The sequence below is a fragment of the Galeopterus variegatus genome, unplaced genomic scaffold (genome assembly GCF_000696425.1).
Source record: "Galeopterus variegatus unplaced genomic scaffold, G_variegatus-3.0.2 Scaffold771, whole genome shotgun sequence".
In the NCBI taxonomy this organism is placed as follows: Eukaryota; Metazoa; Chordata; class Mammalia; order Dermoptera; family Cynocephalidae; genus Galeopterus; species Galeopterus variegatus.
In genome coordinates, this window is record NW_007726882.1 from 142,263 (window position 1) to 163,385 (window position 21,123).

Genomic DNA, 21,123 nt, shown 5'->3' on the forward strand with positions numbered 1-21,123 from the left:
AAATTTCAGCAGATATTTATTGTGTCCAGTGTGTATAGGACATTGTGCCAGGCTTTAGAGTCTAAGAAAAATTAGATCTGTGTTTTTGGAATCTTTTGAATTATTCATCCTACAGGTGGAAAAAAATGAATTATCCAGATTTTTATATTCCTATTTCGAACTTTGAGATTTGATTTAGATATAAAGAGAAGCACTGTATTGGAATATATTTAAGAAAAAAATAAAACTCCTTAGAAATATTGGAGGTAATTTGTGAGGGAACGAGCATTATTGTTTCAAGTAGTTTTTATTAAGCAGGAAAAGTACACTAAAGAGTTTTGCCACTAATGTTTAATTTAGATGTTCTTTTTGCTATATTCAAAATTATTCAAAATTTTTTATTTCTGATTTTAAGTGTTTTACTTCATATTTCAGTTTCCCTCCCTAAAGTACATCCACGTTATGATTTAGACGGGGATGCTAGCATGGCTAAGGTTAGTATTTAATTGGATCACTATGTAAACATCTGAATTTAAATTATCCTGTCAATATGTGGAAACAGGAAAATGTATTGTGTCTTAATATATGCCTAATGACTTAGGAAATTATTCATTTAAATTGTTATCCTTTCCAAGTTATTTTGTTTTTTCTTCTTTCTATCCTTTTTCATACTCATTATAAGAAAATTCTTTTGGGCCGGCCCGTGGCTCACTCGGGAGAGTGTGGTGCTGATAACACCAAGGCCATGGGTTCGATCCTATGTAGGGATGGCCGGTTAGCTCACTGGCTGAGCGTGGTGCTGACAACACCAAGCCAAGGGTTGAGATCCCCTTACCGGTTATCTTTTAAAAAAAGAAAAAAAAAGAAAATTCTCTTCATTGAGACTGTGCTTGTTTAGATAATGTTAAGGATGAAATATGTATCACAGTTATATCTATCCTTAGCTTTTAGAAATTGGTAGCTTATTATGTTTTTAATTAATCTTATAGAAATGTATAAGGTTGAGAAATCTTGTATAAGTTTTTTTTACCCTGTACCACAGTTAGCACCAAATATTGACATCTTAAATTTCTTCATTAGGCAATTACAGGGGTTGTGTGTTATGCCTGTAGAATTGCCAGTACCTTGCTGCTTTATCAGGAATTAATGCGAAAGGGTATACGATGGTTGATGTAAGTAACAGATTGAAATTTTAAAATTGATCATGTAGACCTCATAAATAACTGGTAATCACTGCCTCATTGATATTTGACCTCTTCAAATTAGTTAGGGTCGGGTTCTTGGTTTTTATTATAATACATTTGTTTCACATGTACGTTACAAAACATTTAGCAACTATGTTTTCATTTGAGTCCTACAATAACTCTGTGAAACAGCTAGGAACAATAGTATCCTGAATTTTAAAGCTTACATTGCACTGTATGATGTGATGGGAAATGAATTCCTTTTCTAAAGACCTTGACTTGATTGTCATTTCACTATCTTGGAAGGCTTTGGCATTGTAATCCAATACAGTCTGTACTTTCTAGGGTTTAAGTCCTCAGAATCTTCCTCTATTTTCTACCTTTTTCCCAAATGAAGTACACACTCACTTTTTTTTACAGCATTCTTGAAATGTAATTCACACACTGTATAATTCACCCATTTAAAGTGTACAATTTAGTGGTTTTTAGTATGTTCACTGAGTTATGCAACCATCACCACTAATTTTAGAACATTTTCATCACCCCAAACCACCCAACCCTAGGCAACAACTAATGTACTTTGTCTCTGTAGATCTGCCTATTCCAGACATTTCATATAAAGGGAATTATACGATGTGAGTATACACTCACCTTGACAAGCAATTTAAAAGTTAATTTTTTAAACTAAATCACTTCATGTAGTTATTATAGATCAGAATATTGATCATATAGTTAAATATTCTCTTCCTCAAAGTGACCCTAAGAAATGTAAGATGGATATGACCTTGACCTTTTTTAAGCTTCCATGATTTATAGATATCATTTCATTATTCTTGTTCTTATCTCTTTTTTAGACTCATTATTTTGTGTTTAGTTTTATGTGAAACCCATAAATTTGTGCTTGTAATATTTTTTAAAGTGTTCACATATCCAGTTTCTAAGCCTATGCTTTTCTATTTCCATTAAAAGTCCTCCTTGTGGGCTGGCCGGTTAGCTCAGTTGGTTAGAGCATGGTGCTGATAACACCAAAGTCCAGGGTTTGATCCCTGTACCAGCCAGCCACTAAAAAAACGAAAGAAGCCACCTTGTTTTTACTAGTTTCTGGAAAAACTTAAGTGTACTAACCGCTTTCATTTATCTCTTTCCATTATCTACCAATCACTGATCCATGGATCTTTTACTCCTTTTACTTGTTAGTTTATAGTTTAATAACTCATGAGAAAAGTTTTTAATGTAGGCCACTGTGGGCAAACTTTTTCTTTAAAGGGTCAGTCAGTAAATGCTTTAGACTTTGTGGGCCTCATGTGGTCTCATCTTTGTTTTTATTTGGTTTTACAAACTTTAAAAATGTAATGTTAGGGACGGCCCATGGCTCACTCGGGAGAGTGTGGTGCTGATAACACCAAGGCCCCGGGTTCGGATCCCATATAGGGATGGCCGGTTCGCTCACTGGCTGAGCGTGGTGCTGACAACACCAAGTCAAGGGTTAAGATCCCCTTACCGGTCATCTTTAAAAAAAAATAAAATAAATAAAAAATAAAAATGTAATGTTAGCTCGTGAGCTGTACAGAAACAGCTCTCACATCTTAGTTTGTTGATCCTTGATATAGACCAAAAGCCCTTTAATCATATATTATTTAATAAGTCATCCTTCCTCAGAGATCATATTAATTGGTTTAAAGTACAAATCAGACAGCAGTCTACTGTCAGTAGTAAAAATTAATTTTGTTGGTATAAATGTAGTGCTTATCACTTATTTGTGTGATTGTAGATTAATTTTTATTCGTTATTATAATTTTAATGCCTTACGTTTCTAAACTGTTAACCTAATAAGTAGTGATGGTTTGTGAAAATATAAATGCCCTAGATATGTATAAGGGTCACAGAAATGCTTCTAGTTATAGTGTTCCAAAAAGTGTGATTTGGCTTTCATAATATATCAAGAATGTTGTTCTGAAATGTGCTTGAACAGTAATATAGCATTCTAATTAGTGATAGGAAAGAAAAAGTAGTTTCTTAGATAAACTAATGGGAATAATATTATTTTTTTAGTGAATTAGTTAAAGATGACTACAATGAAACTATTCACAAAAAGACAGAAGTTGTGATTACATTGGATTTCTGCATCAGAAACATTGAAAAAACTGTTAAAGTGTGAGTAGATTACTTTCTTACAAGAAGCAGTAAAATATGAAAAGTTGTTCCATTTCTGTTTATGTGGTTATCCTTGGCACGATATGGCATGCTATGCAAGTGTTTGTGTTAGCTTAGTGGTTACTTCATTACAAAGGCAAAACTACCAGTTTTCTCAGTAAGAAATGACCATCATCTCTTTATTGGCATTTGATTCCTCCCTTTGTGAAAGAAAAGGTAGTAGGAGATAGAAACATCTCATTTCTATCTTGCAAAGCAGAAACTGAATAGGAAAATGTAAGACCTGAAATCAACCAAGTGTTAACCTAGAAGAAATACATTAGAGAAAAAAAAATCTCCAAATCTGTTGAGTTTACTTGGAAATAGAAATAAGATTATAATCCAGAATGCACACCATGGCAAGCCACGAACACATGCAGTGAGGAGAGGGTAAGAGAAAGCTGTCATTGGCAAAAAGGGAGAGGTTCACGAAGCTGCTTGGAAACAGCTTATTGGTTTCAGAGGCTCAAAGATTTGTTGTCACTTCATTGGTTGACATGCCATTACTGAGCAGTTTCTTCTTGAAGCATCGTATCTGAATTACCACAGTTCTAAAGACTGTCTAATGATGAACTTTGTCACAGAAACATGTTGAGTACGTGCAAAGCAGGAGCTTTGTGAAGGACGTGAAAGACATGAAAGAGTTTTTGTTGGATTTTTAGAAGGTCCTTGGAAACAGTTCTTATCTCAAACAAGCAAACATGAGCCCCCTCCTTCATGAATTTCCTGGCTCTATTTTGTCTGGGTCCAACAGAAAGTGATGTTATCAACTTTCACAAAAGGAAGTAGAAAGAGGTATTCTAGAACAGCCTTTTGGTAGTATTTTTGGAATTTAGGAATTACTTTTAGTTTATTCTTATTAATCTTATCCCTGAGAATGTCTTTTTAAACTGCCCTCTTTCTAGGCTATATTATTTGTACTGCAGAAGAAATATAATAAATAATAAATATATAATAAATATAATAAATTAATGTTTACTGTTGGCCTCCATTAATTCTGAAATCTAATATTTTTACTATTATTGTGGCATAAAATTATTTGAAATTAATTTGCCTTTCTATTTTATCCCTTAATCTGCAAATTTATAAGTAGAAGTACGTAAAATTTCTTCTTGAGGAAGACATTGGTGTTTCCTTAGAATCTGCTTGCTTATAGACTTTGAATTAATTTTTTATCCTTTAATGATTATGATAATAGAAACAAATATAATTTATAAAACATCTTTTTAAGTGTATGTATTCATTATACTCATTTATTTTTTCCTGTGACTTTTCATACAGATATGAAAAGTTGATGAAGATCAACCTAGAAGCAACAGAGTTAGGTGAAATTTCAGACATACACACCAAATTGTTGAGAGTAAGTATTTAGAAAATAATGAAAATTGTAAGCTTATAGTCTATTCCTTTGCTGGCAACATTAGATTTAAACTTTTCTAGAGAGATGTTTCTAAAGATCTCCTGAGAGAGAGTAGCCTTTTCCCATCTTTAGGAACTTCTTACAATATTTAAAAAGCCTTACTGCCATGAATTCTGTATAACATTTCCAAATGCCTGCTGTACTTTAAACTCATCTCTCTCTCCCTTTTTGTTTTTTAAATTCAAAATGCTCTTGTGTTGCTGCTGTGGCAATTAAAGCAGGTTCATAAATGTAATTTAACATACAGTTAAAATGCAGAGTGCTTTTAAATTTATTTAGAAATAGATGCAAGTTAGGAAAATATCAGATTTTTTCTAAAATACAAAGTAAGGAAAGGAAGATTTGGGATCCTCAAGGCAGTGGAATTTTTTTTTTTTTTTTTTTAAAGATGACCAGTAAGGGGATCTTAACCCTTGACTTGGTGTTGTCAGCACCACACTCACCCAATGAGCTAACCGGCCATCCCTATATGGGATCCGAACCCGTGGCCTTGGTGTTATCAGCACCACACTCTCCCGAGTGAGCCACAGGCCAGCCCCAGCAGTGGAATATTTCTATAACAGAAAAAGAAATTAGGGGGCCAGCCCCGTGGCTCACTCAGGAGAATGGAGCACCGGTAGTGCTGAGGCCGCAGGTTTGGATCCTATATAGGGAAGGCCAGTGTGCTCACTGGCTGAGTGTGGTGCAGACAACACCATGCCGAGGGTTGTGATCACCTTACCAGTCAGAAAAAAAAAAAGAAAGAAAAAAAAATTAGGACACAAGTCTATACTCTGCTGAAAAATACAATAGAATTTCAGGGAGTTTCTGGATCTCTTATTAAAATGTATTGTAGAAGAGCACAGAATTATGTATTGTCAGAGCTGATTATTAATCCCAGATCTGTTTCTATTTACCTACCCACTGCTGGCTGGCTGCTTAAGTAAGGCCTTTAGTTCTTTGCATCCTTGGTTTCTTTTTCTCTAAAACGGGCAGTTTCTTACTCTGCTTATCTCACAGGTTGTTGTTCCAATTAAATAAGAAATAAAAATGCTGTACTCCTGCAGACTTTTAGTCAGTATTTGAAGTATTATTTTATGAAATGGATGTTAAATTAAAAGTGAACAGGAACTTGATATAGTATCCTTTTCCTCTTTCCAGCGTAGGTTAATTTTTAATTATTTCTTTTCCTCAGTTTTAGATCTCCTAGAACAGTGGTTTTCAAAATATGAGTCACAAACTACTAGTAGGTAGTGAAGTTTAGTACATTACAATAAGCAGTGTTTTTAAATGGAATAGAATAGAATATGTCAGAATGCATCACACACAATTAGGTAATCACCATTCTCTGAAACCTTTGGTTAAGTTATATATACATTCTAAGTATTACTGAGTTAAAACAAGGTGAATTTCTTACTGTGGGTCGTGATCAAAAATGTTTGAAAAATATTGCTGTAGGATAAAGAGATAAAAAAAGAAACAAGAAATGTCTTCTCTAGTATTTTTCTGTATGTAAATAAAGGCAGTCATATTGTTATAAAGTATTTTGTGTTCTTTCTCTGTTTCTGTCTGAGAACTTGATTTGCCAGCTAGTAGGCCTGATGGACACTTATTTCCAATGCCAGTATTGTTTGAGCACTTTCAGTCAAAATTATGTGTTTTCTTTTGGGGAACCTAAAGTACTTCTCATTTGTATGACATTTCTGTGAGGTTCAGATTTTTTTATGAGAATTGACATGTGGATGATTGAATAGTTTAAAGTCATGGAAATCAGGATTTCTGACTTCAAGCCAGTTATTTTTCACTAGATTTCAATGTTTATCCCCATAACTTGTTGAATTGTTGGAGCTCCTTTACCAGTAGAATCTTTAAAAAAAACTTTCCCACCATAAAAATTAAATTTATTAGTAAAAAGATACCACATATGCTCACCACCCCAAAAAATTGATTATTAGAAGTTTTGTTCCATATCCTGCAGGAATGATTCTTATGTTGGTGCCTAGATCAGCAGCATCAGCCTCACATGAGAACTTCTTTCTCAACAAAATTTTACAAATTTGTGGGCCTCAACCCAAACCTGTTGAATCAGAAACTCCAATGGTAGTACCCAGAATCATTGTTTTAACAAGTCTTGCAGGTGATTTTGATGCTGCTAAAATTTTGACAGTCATTATTTTCATTTTCTATTGTATATGTTATTAATTGATTATTGATAGAAACATATAATGTTATTTTAATTTTTTGAATAATGTTATATCATAGACATTTTCCAGGGTTTTTTGTCTATAATAGTATAGCTATAATATTGCAGCCAATGAATTTGTTACAGTCTTGCTTATCATCCCCCTATTGTTGGTCCTTCAGGTTGGTTGCTATTTTTCACTCTTCTATGTAATGCTGTATAAGAAATAACTTTGTCCCATAAACTCGTTTCCATATTTTGAATGTATAATTTAACACATTCTAAACATTAATATTAAAGACATAAAGCAAAAAAGTAAGACACATATTTGACTATATAAAAATGTAAGATCTCGGGTGTTAAAAAAATAATGATAAAAAGCAAACAAGTTGGGAAAACGAGATAAAGGGTTTTTTTTATAAAAATAGCTTATACAAATTAATAAAGAAATATTAAATCTGCAATAAATAGATAAGTAAAGAACAGGTAGAAACAATTTACAAATGAAGAAAATATATCTAGTGAATAAACTCTTGAAAAAAATGTTCAGCCACAATGGTAATAGAAAATGGCATATTCTAATAAGATACCATTTTTGTCTTTCAAATCATCAAGGCTTAAAAAATTATACCAGTGCTGACAAGAATGTGGTAAAAAAAAAAAAAGGTGCCCTGGTTTGTTTATTGTTAGTTGACACTGCTACTTAAAATTTTGTTTGAAAAGCAATACTGTGTATTAGGACCCTTAACATATTTAGATATATTCATCCTTTAAGTCTAACCTTCATCCTGTCTTCATTAAATTTTACAAATACTCAGTTCTGTGGTTGATAAATGATAAATTTACTAAGCTTAAAATGAATGGGATCTTAGATAGGTTTCTTTTCATTTTCTGTTTTTAAGAGGAGTTGCTTTTCTTTGACCTCTAAACAGAGAGCACAAATCTTACGCACCTATGCTTTATACTTGGGACTGTGCTAATGGTTCTCCTATTTAGTTTTCACAACAACTCTATGAGATATAGAGTATTAAACATTTTTTACAGATAAGGAAACAGAAGGTTAATTGAGTGATTAAAAGTATTTTACATTTTTTTTTTTTTTTTGTCTTTTTCCGTGTCCGGCAACGGATCGCAATCCTCGGTGTCGCCCCCGTACCGGACCGGGACCGGAAACGGGATCGCAACCCTCGGTGCTGCTCCCGCGCCTCGCTCAACCAGTGAGCGGGAACCGGTCTGTATGTGGGATCCGAACCCTCGGGCGGGAGCGCCGCCACGCTTCCCAAGCGGCGCACTATCCAGTGCGCCACCGGGCCGGCCCAAAAGTATTTTACATTTTTTTTTTTAAAAGGGTATATACTGTCTGAAATATTTTGTAAAATGTATTAACACTGGTTAGTCTCACATTTTATCATATCATACTGTTTGTGGAAATCAGCCTAAGAAAGTGCTCTTGTGTTTAAATATGGAAATAATTACTCTGCCTTTGAATTGAAGGAATCTACAAAAGAAATGTGGTCCAGACTTTAGACTCCGTTGGCTTAAAAAATTATACCAGTGTGATTATCATTTCTGACTTACGGCAATCTGGATCTGAACCCATTAGTTTTATTTAGCTTTCCAGTTCTCAGGGAACAATAGAAACCAGTCTTCAGGATATCGACAGCAGATTATCTCCAGGTGGATTGCTGGCTGATACATGGGCGCATCAAGAAGGCACTCATCCAAAAGATAGAAAGTATGTTATAGCTTTATGGGTAATTTCTGCTTTTATTATTAAATGTCCTTCTATATTGACTCAGTTAATTTATTTGAGTTTTTCTTCCTTAAATAGTGTAGAAAAACTGCAAGTCCTGTTAAATTGCATCACGGAAATTTACTATCAGTTCAAAAAAGACAAAGCAGAACGTAGTAAGTAAAATTTGCTATTTGTTAATTTAACAAATCAGCCTTAGTAGTTGTAATTAAGTAGTATTAATCCAGTGTATTTGTAAGGGTGGCTACTTATTTGTTTAGCGATATGATTTTGTCAGGAAAGAAGTTGAATGTACTAAAAATTGTTCTTCAACCTTTTGAGTTTTTATTTTACTTTATTTTTTGGCTGCTGGCCAGTACAGGGATAGAACCCTGGACTTTGGTGTTATCAGCACCATACTCTGACCAACTGAGCTAACAGCCCAGCCCTTTCTGAATATTTTAAATCAGGGTCAAGAACTCCAAAACCTCTAGAGGTCGGCAGGTAACAGAAAGGAGTGAGGTTGACTGGTGAGGGCTGAGGAGAACCCCACCTAAAGGAAAGAGTCACTACTCAGATTCACTTAACATGTTGCCCAATCTTCCCATTTCTCAAGAGAAGATAGAAACACAGGTTTTGTTAGAAATATCCTGATTTTTAAATGTCGGCGGTTAGGTTTTTTTTCCTAATGTTAACACCTTGCAGACCAAGTAAAAGCATCTGTGGGCCATATGTATCCTGTGGGCCACAAGTCTGACATCTGCTTCAAACTCTTAGCCTTTTTGAAGCAATAATCTCTTTTATGAGTCTGTGTTAACGAAAGTAATATATTTTCTTATTTCTAGGACTTGCTTATAATGAAGAACAAATCCACAAATTTGATAAGTAAGTATCCAGATTATGTTTAATAATTGGTTATTTTGGGTGCAGTTTTGGTTATCTTTGTTAATATGATTCTTCTTAAACTTGTAATTAATTACAATAAAAAATTACTTTTAGTCTTATATGTGTGCACATTTTAGAGCCCCACTCACCTGGTTCCTGATTGGGAGGTTACTATGACAGGAGAATGAGGGGAGAGAAAGATCACCATTTCACTCAGTAGTCTTCTGCCTCATGCGCTCTGATTGTAGGAGGACAGATAATAGAGAGTGTAGGCAAGGATAGATTTAACCACCTTCTTTAACCTCATTCAATAAGTATTTTTGAACATTCTCTATTTTGAACCTTCTCTTTCTCCTTTTGCTATAATGTAAACCTTTGTTTTCTACTGTAAATATTCTAAAGCCACAACTATCATTACAGGAAACATAAGTTTCATATATTTGAAAGTTTTAAATAGTATTGGAAGTAGAAACAGTGAAGTTGGTTTAAACCTCCTCGATTTTTTTCTACATTACAGACAAAAACTGTATTACCATGCAACAAAAGCTATGGCCCACTTTACAGATGAATGTGTTAAAAAGTACGAAGCATTTTTGGATAAGTCAGAAGAATGGATGAGGTAAGTAAACTTGTTTTGGGGTGATTAGTAGTTGACTGAACAATATAATGTATACTGTATATTTCAAGTAAGAATATTTTACTAGACTGCTTATTAATTGATTCTTTTTGGTTTTCAGAAAGATGCTTCATCTTAGGAAACAGTTATTATCTCTAACTAATCAGTGTTTTGATATTGAAGAAGAAGTTTCAAAATATCAAGACTATACTAATGAGGTACAGCTATCAAAAGTGTCTAGAAAAAAAGCTTTATTCCCTTTAGGAAAAAAATTTTTAAATTCTTCTCAGTTTATTTCTGATAATAATTGAGAAGGGAGAAATGGGACATAATGTGCCTATATTCTGCTCCAATCACCCATTATTTATATGTATTTTGAGCCAGGTTTTAAGACTTTAGATGTTTTATAACGTGTTTTATTCCTTTATCGCATATAAGAAAAGTTTTTTAAAAAGATGTCAGTTTATGTATTGTATCATTGGTGGTTCTGAAATAGAAGTGTAAAGTTATAAAGGACTTATTAAAAGCTGTAACACTTGATTTAAGATCTGTAGTAAGTACTTTTGTTCTGCAATTGATGTGGTTTTTGATGCTTTAGTTACAAGAAACTCTGCCTCAGAAAATGTTTGCAGCCTCCAGTGGAATCAAACATACCATGACCCCAATTTATCCAAGTTCTAACACATTAGTGGAAATGACTCTCGGGTAAGACTCTTCTCATTTGGTAACTATAATGTTGCCATTTGCTTTTATTTCAGTTTGTGATCTTGCCCCTATATTTTGAAATTTTTTATGTTATGAATACAATGTTTGTTAATCTTATTTAATGACTAGTTAAATCTAGGAAACTGAAACTAATAAAATTCTAAAACATTTGCACATTTTCTTGAGCAGAGATGCTTATTTATCTTTATTTCATACGTATAGTATGAAGAAATTAAAGGAAGAGATGGAAGGGGTGGTTAAAGAACTTGCTGAAAATAATCATATTTTAGAAAGGTGAGTAATGCAAAAATTAATGTTATATTGTAATTTTATATGAAGTTGAGTACATATACATCTATACTTGCACCTGTCTGCCTGCCTGTACCAATAGGGTAAGCAGTGGGAAAGAGACATAAAGTCAGAGCCCTTATGTTTTTCTCTCCCAGTATGATTGTGAATCTGTGATGACTTTTAACAGTTGATTGGTTTGACTTTATAGAAGCACTGGTTAATAGAATTATTTACTTATTTGAATCAGATTGTGAAAACCAAATTTTTTCATGTTATTTTTCTTAACACTTGTTCATAATTTTCAATTTTAGTAATCAGATTTTCTTATAAGATATACCAGCACTCTAATTGGTGCTGTAACTTACAGAGCCCTTTGCAAACCTCCTTGCAAGTTAGTGCTGTATGTAAATGCAGTTCTTTGAGAAGCTGGGTGTCTGCTTATTATCTACAGAATCCTAATAGATAAGGCTGAGAGTGGAAAACGTACAGAGCCAATAAAGCCATTTTTGGATGGCTCCTCATCCCAATTCCTCTGAGAAGTTAAATCCTATTTGGTTGTATAATAGAAGCCTTTATCTTTCAAGCCCTTGGGTATTCTTCTGCAGGTTCTCTAACGCTTACAGTGCTAGTAAAATATTTCACACTTTTGTGGTACTTTGTTCCCTTGCAGGGCCCTTTCACACTGCCTTATCTCACTTAACATGCATTACAGCCTTGTACAGCAGCAGCGCCGGTAGTCTGTCCATATTCTACAGTTATTAAATCCATACCCTGAGAAGATGAGCTGGAGCTGGAACCTAGCATCCTGTCTCCTAATATAATCTTTTTCCCACTATAATCTATTTAACTGTTCCCTATTTGGGGTGCATTTAAGTCGTTTCTGATTTTTCACAATTACAAACCATGCTTCAGTGGACATCCTTGTATGTACAAGTATATCTTCATGTATTTGTGTAAGAATTTTTGAGGGGACAATTTCTAGGTGTTTCTAGATGTGGAATTTCTGGGTTAAAGGACATGCACACTTAAATTTTGACGGATATTGCTAATTTGTTCTTTGAAAGGGTTGTATGTTAATACTTTTTTTTTTTTTTTTTTTTGTCTTTTGTCTTTTTCCGTGTCCGGCAACGGATCGCAACCCTCAGTGTTGCCCCTGTACCGGACCGGGGACCGGCAACGGGATCGCAACCCTCGGTGTTGCTCCCGCGCCTCGCTCAGCCAGTGAGCGGGAACCGGTCTGTATGTGGGATCCGAACCCTCGGGCGGGAGCGCCGCCGCGCTTCCCAAGCGGCGCACTTATCCAGTGCGCCACCGGGCCGGCCCATGTATGTTAATACTTCTAAGCAGACAAAACCTACTCCTTTTTTCAACACTGAATGTTATCAATCTTTTAAGTGTTTGCCAATTTGTTTAGTAAAAACTGTATATTTTTAAAATTTGTATTGCTCCTCATCACCCTTCAGATCTCCTTTCCCCTTCACATGTGAGCTATGGTAACAACCTACTAACCTATTTCCTTAATCCCAGATTCTTCCCATCTGTCACGGATATTACACCCAAATAATCTTACAAAATACTGATGTAATCATGCAACTCCTTGGCTCAAAAATTTCTAAACTCCTGTTACCTGAAAAGTCAAGTCTAAATTTATATTTTCATTCAAAGAATATAATCGTCTGGTTCCAGCCTATTCACTCAACTTTATTTCCCATTATTCCCCAATGTAACATTCTGTTCTAGTAAGGTTTCTTTCCTCACTGTCCCTTGACTGTGTCACACTTACTCCCAGCTCCACTTCCTGGCTTGTAAATCCCACCCCACCAAAAATAAATTATCCAGTTCTTACTAACACTTCCTCGATTATGTCATTCCCCATTTTTTCTTAAGAAGTCTTCCCAAGCCACTAAATTGTATTTTTTCACGTATTTATAATACTCCCACTCTGTTTCAGTAAGAAATGGAGCAAATCACAGTTGCCTTAAACTTTTTAAATATAACTGTTTATTCCTGTGAAAAGTATTCTATATTCTTCTTTAAAATGTTAGGGGCCAAATAAATGAATCTTTTGAGATTATCTTTTTTTTTTGCTTTTGTGTGTTAGGTTTGGCTCTTTAACCATGGATGGTGGCCTTCGCAACGTTGACTGTCTCTAGCTTTCAAAGAAGTTTGAGAAAAGCATCAGTTTGCACAAGAAAATAATGCTGGGGCATTAAATGGATGCCTTTATATAAGGTGGTCTCTTGTTTCTACAGTTCAGTATTTGAAGTATTTGATGTGGTCATGTAAATATGTACAATATTGTAAATACATAAAAAATATATAAATTTTTGGCAACTGTCGAGATGTAATTTTACCTTTTAACATTTATAATTATATGAGGAAATTTGACCTCAGTGAGCACTAGAAGAAAGCCATGACCAACAGATATGTTGAGATACTTATCCTCTACTCTCTGTGTAAGGCTAAGTAAGTCAGATTTCTGACTGCCTCCTGGAAATAGTTTTAAGTGGAACCAAAACTGACATCTTTACAAATCAGAAAAGACTGGTAGTTGACATGTCTGTAAATGGTAGAATGGAGAGGTGGCTTCAGTGAGTGGGGAGCAGAACCGAACCACTGTTTTACTAGCATCACAATTTTTTTGAGAAGGGCAAAGTAGCATTATTTCATTTTACGTGGTGCCCAGATCCCAGTTATCTTCATATCTGTTTAATTTCATACAAATTATTAAGTGAACTAATTATGAAAAGCTATTCATTTTTCCTTTGTCCATAAATGTATAGTTGTCTTTATAACATTAGGGCCATTTCAACTGTTTTAAGCTGTATATTTCTTTAATTCTGCTTACTATTTCATGAAAAAAATCAATAAATTTCTCAATTTTAATGTAAAGAGATTGTGTGTTTCTCTGTATCCAGTTTGAGAAACAGAAGTTATCTTTTTTAAGGAACAGTATGGGTGGCGATGGTAAATTATTCTCAGAATGTTGGATGTAGGGACAATTTTGTGTCTTTTCTAAACCGACTAATTCCAAGTTTAATAGAAGTTCTTTCGTGATTTATGCTCTACAAATTGAAAGGGAACATTTTCTTTGAAAAATCTACCCAGAGTTCTAGACTAAAGGATTGTGCTCGGCAAGAAATTATTTCATCCAACAGGATTTAAGTGTGATTATACACAGTGTGTGTATCATACAGATATCATGTCCTAAAGAGTAAATAAATTTGATTGCCATAAACATTGGGAACTAAATCATTTTTGAAACAAAATGGATTAGGATTTTATTTGAGATTACTAATGCATTATTATAATGAGGAATTTTAAGTGTCACATGTACACGTTATAGAAATAAATGCAAGGGTGAATGTCTTCATTTATATAAATACAGTTATCCACTGTCAGAAACCTGATTTAGTGGATTTAATTATGTCCCCACAGAATTCATTGGGGCTTAAACTATGTTCCCCAAGTTTTATGTATTACAAACTTAGCCCCCACTGTGACTGTTAAGAGCGTGAGGAATCCTATTATGGTAATTGAAAGGTGGGCCTTAAAGAAGTGATTGGATTGTAGGACCATGCCATAGTTAATGGATTAAAAAATGGTGGTCAGGGGCATGGTGCTGAGGGCTTTAAAAGAAGAGGAGCGTCTCTGCTCTCTGCTCTCTCTGCTTCCACCATCGTGCAGTGTGAGACCCCTGGGTCACTGTCGCCACCACCAGATGGACTTTGGACTTCTCAACCTCAGAAACTGTAAGCAATAAATTTCATTTTCTTTATATATCACCCAGTTCCAAGTATTTTGTTACAAGCAATAGAAATGGACTACTACACCTGTTTAGTCTGAGATTGTGTGGGGGAAAGGGAGTATTTAATCCCTTTTGATTTCAATTTTCCATTTGGTCATCTAACATGTTTATCTTTCATTCTATAGTTTAAGTGTTTATATCACTAAACTTTAAGTAAAATTTTACTCAGATTATGTGATTAGTTAGTATATTTGCAGATTTAGTTTTTATTTCAGCTCCTCTAGTGAAGAACACTAATAAACAAACTCTTGCTGTGGGGATTATACTTTTATTAGCAGTATTGATAAGAATATATCTATCCTACATTAGTATTTTTGTAAGATTTACCATTTTATTTCCATTACAGTGACATGGAAATAAAGCATTCTTGCTTTCAATATTTTACTCTCAAAAATGCATCCTCATTCAAAACATTTTTTTTTTTCCTTTTTGTTTTTTTTCGTGACCGGCAATGGATCGCAACCCTCAGTGTCGCGCCCGTACCGGACCGGGACCGGCAACGGGATCGCAACCCTCGGTGTTGCTCCCGCACCTCGCTCAGCCAGTGAGCGGCCGGTCTGTATGTGGGATCCGAACCCTCGGCGGGAGCGCTGCCGCGCTTCCCAAGCAGCGCACTGTAGCAGTGCGCCACCGGGCCGGCCCCCTCATTCAAAACATTTTAAGTCAATAAATGCATGGTGATACCAGTCTGCTAATTTTCAGTAACTATTTAAGTGAAATTAGCTTTAAAATAAGTTAAATCTCCAGTTTAGTAGCTTTTTTCCCCCCATATTAGAATATGTTTCCAAAAGATAGGGGTTAGTGGTATAAAAAAATAGTATATATAACAAATAGAAGAGTTAGTAGATTTAACTCTTGACATAAAAGAGAGGTTATAGTTCTAACAGCAGAAGAAATAGTCAAAAATAAAATAAGTGAATATAAAGTATGCAAAAAGAAGGGGTAGTTTCAAGTAAATAAAAAGAGGAAATTGAAGTTAGAAAAGAAATATGAAAAATAATCCCATAACATCCTCTAAAATTCTAGCTTTCATTATTTTGGATATTACCAAATAACTAAATTAGTGGCTTATGAACCTTATTACACTATGAGTTTCTCTTCTTAGATATAAAAGATCTCCTCAAAACATTTCTTTAAAAATATAGTATCGGGGCCGGCCCGGTGGCACACTGCTACAGTGCGCCGCTTGGGAAGCGCGGCGGCGCTCCCGCCGAGGGTTCGGATCCCACATGCAGACCGGCGGCTCACTGGCTGAGCGAGGTGCGGTCGCAGCGCCGAGGGTTGCTATCCCGTTGCCGGTCCCGGTCCGGTACGGGCGCGACACTGAGGGTTGCGATCCGTTGCCGGTCACGAAGAAAAAAAAAAGACAAAAAGGACAAAAAAATAAATAAATAAATAAATAAAAATATAGTATCTTCATTAGTAAATTATCTGGAAGAAAATTACAATAATTGTGAGTTTATTTGTTTATTTGCAGTGATGTTTACCTTTTGTGTTGTTCTGTGCTAAAAATAAGAGATACATTATTTGGAATTAAGGAAGGGACTGTCAATCTAGCAGTCCCACTACTGGGCATATATTCAAATCCAAATGAAATGAAATCAGTATGTTGAAGAGAGACCTGCACTCCCATGCTTATTGCAGCACTATTCACAATAGCCAAGATAGTGAATCAACCAAAGTGTGCATCAACGGATGAATGGCTAAGAAAATGTAGTATACACAACTGGAATACTATTCCACCATAAAAAAATAAGGAAATCCTGTCATTTGCGACAACGTGGATGAACCTGGAGGACGCTATGTTAAGTGAAATATGCCAGGCATAGAAAGACAAATACCACATGCTCATGATATACAAAATAGTATATATAACAAATACATATATGTGGAATCTAATAAAGTTGATCTCCTAGAAGGTGAGAAGAATAGTGGTTATCAGGGGCTGGGGTGGTTAGGGGGGGTGAGAGGTTGGCGAGACGTTGGTCAAAGGATACATAATTACATTCGGGAGGAGTAAGTTTAAGAGATCTTTTGTACAGCATGGTGACTATAGTTAATGATAATATATTGTATTTTTGAAAAAATGGGAAGAGAGTGGATGTTAAGTGTTGTCACCACAGAAATAACTGAAGTAACGCATATGTTAATTAGCTAGATTTAACCATTCCAGAATATGTATATATATATATTTTTTTTATGAAAATTAATCAACGGGCCAGCCCGGTGGCGCACTGCTATAGTGCGCCGCTTGGGAAGCGTGGTGGCGCTCCCGCCGAAGGTTTGGATCCCACATACAGACCGGTTCCCGCTCACTGGCTGAGCGAGGCGCGGGGGCAGCACCGAGGGTTGCGATTCCGTTGCCGGTCCTGGTCCAGTGTGGGGGTGACACTGAGGGTTGCGATCCGTTGCGGGACACGGAAAAAGACAAAAAAAAAAAAAATTAATCAAGATATTTAATAGTGCACACCATAATTTCATCTGAATATAAACGTATGGACATGTTTCCAATGTGTTATCTGTCTGTTATCACTAACAGCAACAAGGACCTTAGAGCTATGTTAAGAACTGTATAGCTAGAATTTAACAATCTCACTTGCTCTCAAGAGAATCCTGTTCATTTCAAATGTGTCACAAACTCCAAAAGACCATGGGAGTGAGGGTGAGGAGTGGGCCAGAGTGGTAACCACAAAGGCCAGTACACAGGGGTTGGACAGAAATAGAGCTCTCCGGGAAACCAAAATCAGATGCATTATTACAGCTAAGGACAAGGAAAAGCCTATGGCTTTTAAAAAATGACTTTCCTGCCAGTACCATACAAGTCATACAAAGAGATGTTTAAGAGAACAGAGGCTACGTTTTCAGGTCATTTCAACTGAAAATGATCAATCCTTAACATGGAAGATTCAGCAGGAGAATTAACAGTCCAGAAGCTCGATGTTGGATTTGCAAATACAGTTTATTTTACAGAAATTCAACATTATAAACAGCAGGCATCTCCCACTCTGCCTGTCCCAGCTGGGTGCAGACCATGATTTGCAGAGAGTGAGAGAGAGCGAGCAGTGATGCGGCCCTACTGCTTTGGAGTGAGATTGGAGAGCGATGGAACCTGCCTGCCCTGCACATGTGCAAGCCTGCACACTGCAGGCCACCAGTCTGTCTGGGCCCAGGCGCACTGGACCCAGACATGGATCCGGCCTCATTCTCCAATTCCTCCATGTCGGCGTCTTCCTCTTCCTTCTTCTTGGTGGGTTTTGAGGGTAGGGCTACAGAGGGAACATTTGGTACAAGGGACTGTTTCGGGTGCAATGATTTCAACAAAGTCTTGCCTAGTTCTTCCTGTTCTCATTCTTCTAATTCTGCCATGGGTTCATCCTCGTCAAATTCTTCTCCAAACCCTATGGGTTTTGAAATTGCTGTTGAACTCTCCTCTGCAAGTTCTTGCAGGTCAGCGATGTTCTGCATTAACTTATCAACTTCATCAATGGCCATGCTGTTGTGGGCCGCTCCATGGCCTCGGAGGCATAGCCCACGTTCTCCACCTCGGTGTTGGTGTCGGCAGTCTCCAGAGCCTTCTGCTGGAACGCAGTGGAATAATGTGCCCTCGATCTGCACCAGCTGCTTCTTGTACCTTCCATTGTGCTGCAGGGCCTGGAGGCCACCCGCTTGGTTTGGGGTCCATGCTTCTTGGCAGCCATCCACTCCTGCTCGACCTTCTTCTCCAGGAACTCCTGCTTCTTGCTGAGCATTCCCTCCATTTCCTGAAGCCGCTGGAATGGCCCCCTGGGGGGTCAGGCCACCCTTGAGAGCCTTACCCCCTCCAGCCCAGAACAGCTTCCAGAACACTGACTTGGTTGCTGCTCGCCACCAGCTCCAGCGCCTGCCCTGGCCCTCTGCTCCCTGCAGCTGCAGACCTCTCCTCCTCCTCCCCATGGTGTACGCATACTTCAAAACATCATCTTGTACACGATAAATGCATACAATTTTATATGTTAATTTAAAAATAAATAATTTTTTTTTTAAAAAGGCTATCAGGAATAAGCACTCCCAGCTGAAATGTCAAAAATGTATTCTCCCTTCACAATTACAGCTGGGTTTTTTTATTTTACCCCATTCTTTTTTTTTTTTTTTTTTTTTTTTTTTCCTCCTCCCCATGGTGTACGCATACTTCAAAACATCATCTTGTACACGATAAATGCATACAATTTTATATGTTAATTTAAAAATAAATAATTTTTTTTTTTAAAAGGCTATCAGGAATAAGCACTCCCAGCTGAAATGTCAAAAATGTATTCTCCCTTCACAATTACAGCTGGGTTTTTTTATTTTACCCCATTCTTTTTTTTTTTTTTTTGTCTTGTCCTTTTTGAGACCAGCCGCACCGCGCTCAGCCAGTGAGCACTGTGAGTGCACCGGTCATCCCTATATAGGATCCGAACCTGCGGTGGTAGCGCCGCTGCGCTCCCAGCGCTGCACTTTCCCGAGTGCGCCACGGGCTCGGCCCTATTTTACCCCATTCTGATGTGCTTTGTCTTTGAGGAAGTCCTGCAGAAAATTTACAATTACTCGAACAAGATTTTAGAACTGAGAAGTGTTGGAGCGGAGTAGACAGTGTTGAAAGGAAAACATTTAAAGAACTCTTAAAGGTATTTTAGCTGGATTCCCCACGCCAAGTCCTGCTTTTAAGAAGACCAAGGTACCTGAAAAAGTCTCAACACTGTTGTTTTAGTTGGACTTGCCCCCCACTTTTCACATAGCAAGACTCAAAGTCTAAATTCTTAAGAAATGATGAAAATGGAATAGAAAACAAAACATCTGATCTGGAAATAAAAACTGGCAATATAATAACGTCTTTTGTTTCTCTTTAGAGGGTAAGTCAGCTCAAAAAATGTTCTGTTGTATATAAAAGCACAGCCTAAATATTTTTTTTTTCCTTTTTGTCTTTTTTCGTGACCGGCAACGGATCGCAACCCTCAGTGTCACGCCCGTACCGGACCGGGACCGGCAACGGGATCACAACCCTCGGTGTTGCGCCCACACCTCGCTCAGCCAGTGAGCGGCCGGTCTGTATGTGGGATCCGAACCCTCGGCGGGAGCGCCGCCACACTCACAAGCGGCGCACTGTAGCAGTGCGCCACCGGGCCGGCCCACAGCCTAAATATTATATCAGGCTGTTTTAGGGACTAAATAAGTCCCTACATGAATATATGAATAAGTTTCTTTCTTTTGACATAAACAGAATGTACAAGACAAACTTAGACACAGTTTCAGGAGTGGTGGTGGGACACTCAGTACAAGTTGCCGTGTAGGCAACTGGACATCAGTGTTTGCCAAAATGAGAGTCAACGATGTTAAAGAAAGGTGTACAGAATTGCTTGACACAGGGCTGAAGACCAGAATAGGACCCTGGAAAAGACCTTGTTCTTTTACACATTTCTTCACTCATATAAATCAGTCAAGTTCTTTTTTTCTGGGATGAATTGCTGCCAAGGTTCAAAGTAGGTATCATTTTTCAGTGAAAAAATGTGCAAAACAAATGGCATCAAGATTATGACTTTAGAAGACAGTTTGTCAGTCTCCTAAATCCTACAAATTTCCATTGATCATTCTGTTGGATGCTGAGTTAATGGAGACTTTTGTTTTTGTTTGTTTGCTCCTCTGTGAAAATAATTGTGTTTTATGTGTTTATGAAGGAAGTCAGGAGGTCCATGCTGAAAAATTATCGAGTTGCATTAAGTTAACATTTCTGAAGCTTAAAACTTTATTTATTTATTTATTTATTTATTTTTGTCTTTTTTGTGACCGGCCACATCGCGCTCAGTCAGTGAGAGCACCGGCCATCCTTATATAGGATCCAAACCCGCGGCGGGAGCATTGCTGCACTCCCAGCGCCACACTCTCCTGAGTGCGCCACGGGCTCGGCCCTAAAACTTTCTTTAGAAAGAACATCTATTAATACTGTTTCTAGTTATGAGGGCCATGGTCTAAAGGACAAGCCAAAGGAATGACAGAGGAAAGGGATTTAGAGCTAACAGGTGGTCCCCAGACATATTGGCTGAAAGGAAGTTCACAGCTAAAGTGTCATATGTGGGTGTTACTGTGTCCCTCATCCATACTCGCTGTGGATAGTCGTTCTGGAACACTCTTAG

At 36.8% G+C, this 21,123-nt stretch overlaps 1 protein-coding gene and 1 pseudogene across 1 annotated transcript in view; one reads left to right on the top strand and one right to left on the bottom strand.

Annotated features, from left to right (window-relative positions):
- TBK1 (TANK-binding kinase 1) overlaps positions 1-14,058 on the top strand; it is a 43,011-nt gene extending 28,953 nt beyond the window's left edge. The window contains exons 10-21 of the mRNA XM_008572269.1: positions 415-473; positions 1,060-1,151; positions 3,216-3,317; positions 4,638-4,716; positions 8,551-8,672; positions 8,769-8,845; positions 9,515-9,554; positions 10,072-10,173; positions 10,292-10,388; positions 10,769-10,875; positions 11,098-11,169; positions 13,268-14,058. Of these exons, the coding sequence (XP_008570491.1) occupies positions 415-473; positions 1,060-1,151; positions 3,216-3,317; positions 4,638-4,716; positions 8,551-8,672; positions 8,769-8,845; positions 9,515-9,554; positions 10,072-10,173; positions 10,292-10,388; positions 10,769-10,875; positions 11,098-11,169; positions 13,268-13,319 (1,001 nt within the window). The 3' untranslated portion in view covers positions 13,320-14,058. The remainder of the gene's footprint in view (positions 1-414; positions 474-1,059; positions 1,152-3,215; positions 3,318-4,637; positions 4,717-8,550; positions 8,673-8,768; positions 8,846-9,514; positions 9,555-10,071; positions 10,174-10,291; positions 10,389-10,768; positions 10,876-11,097; positions 11,170-13,267) is intronic.
- Positions 14,059-17,938: 3,880 nt separating this feature from the next.
- Positions 17,939-18,907, bottom strand: LOC103590126 (annotated as a pseudogene).
- Positions 18,908-21,123: the final 2,216 nt, after the last annotated feature.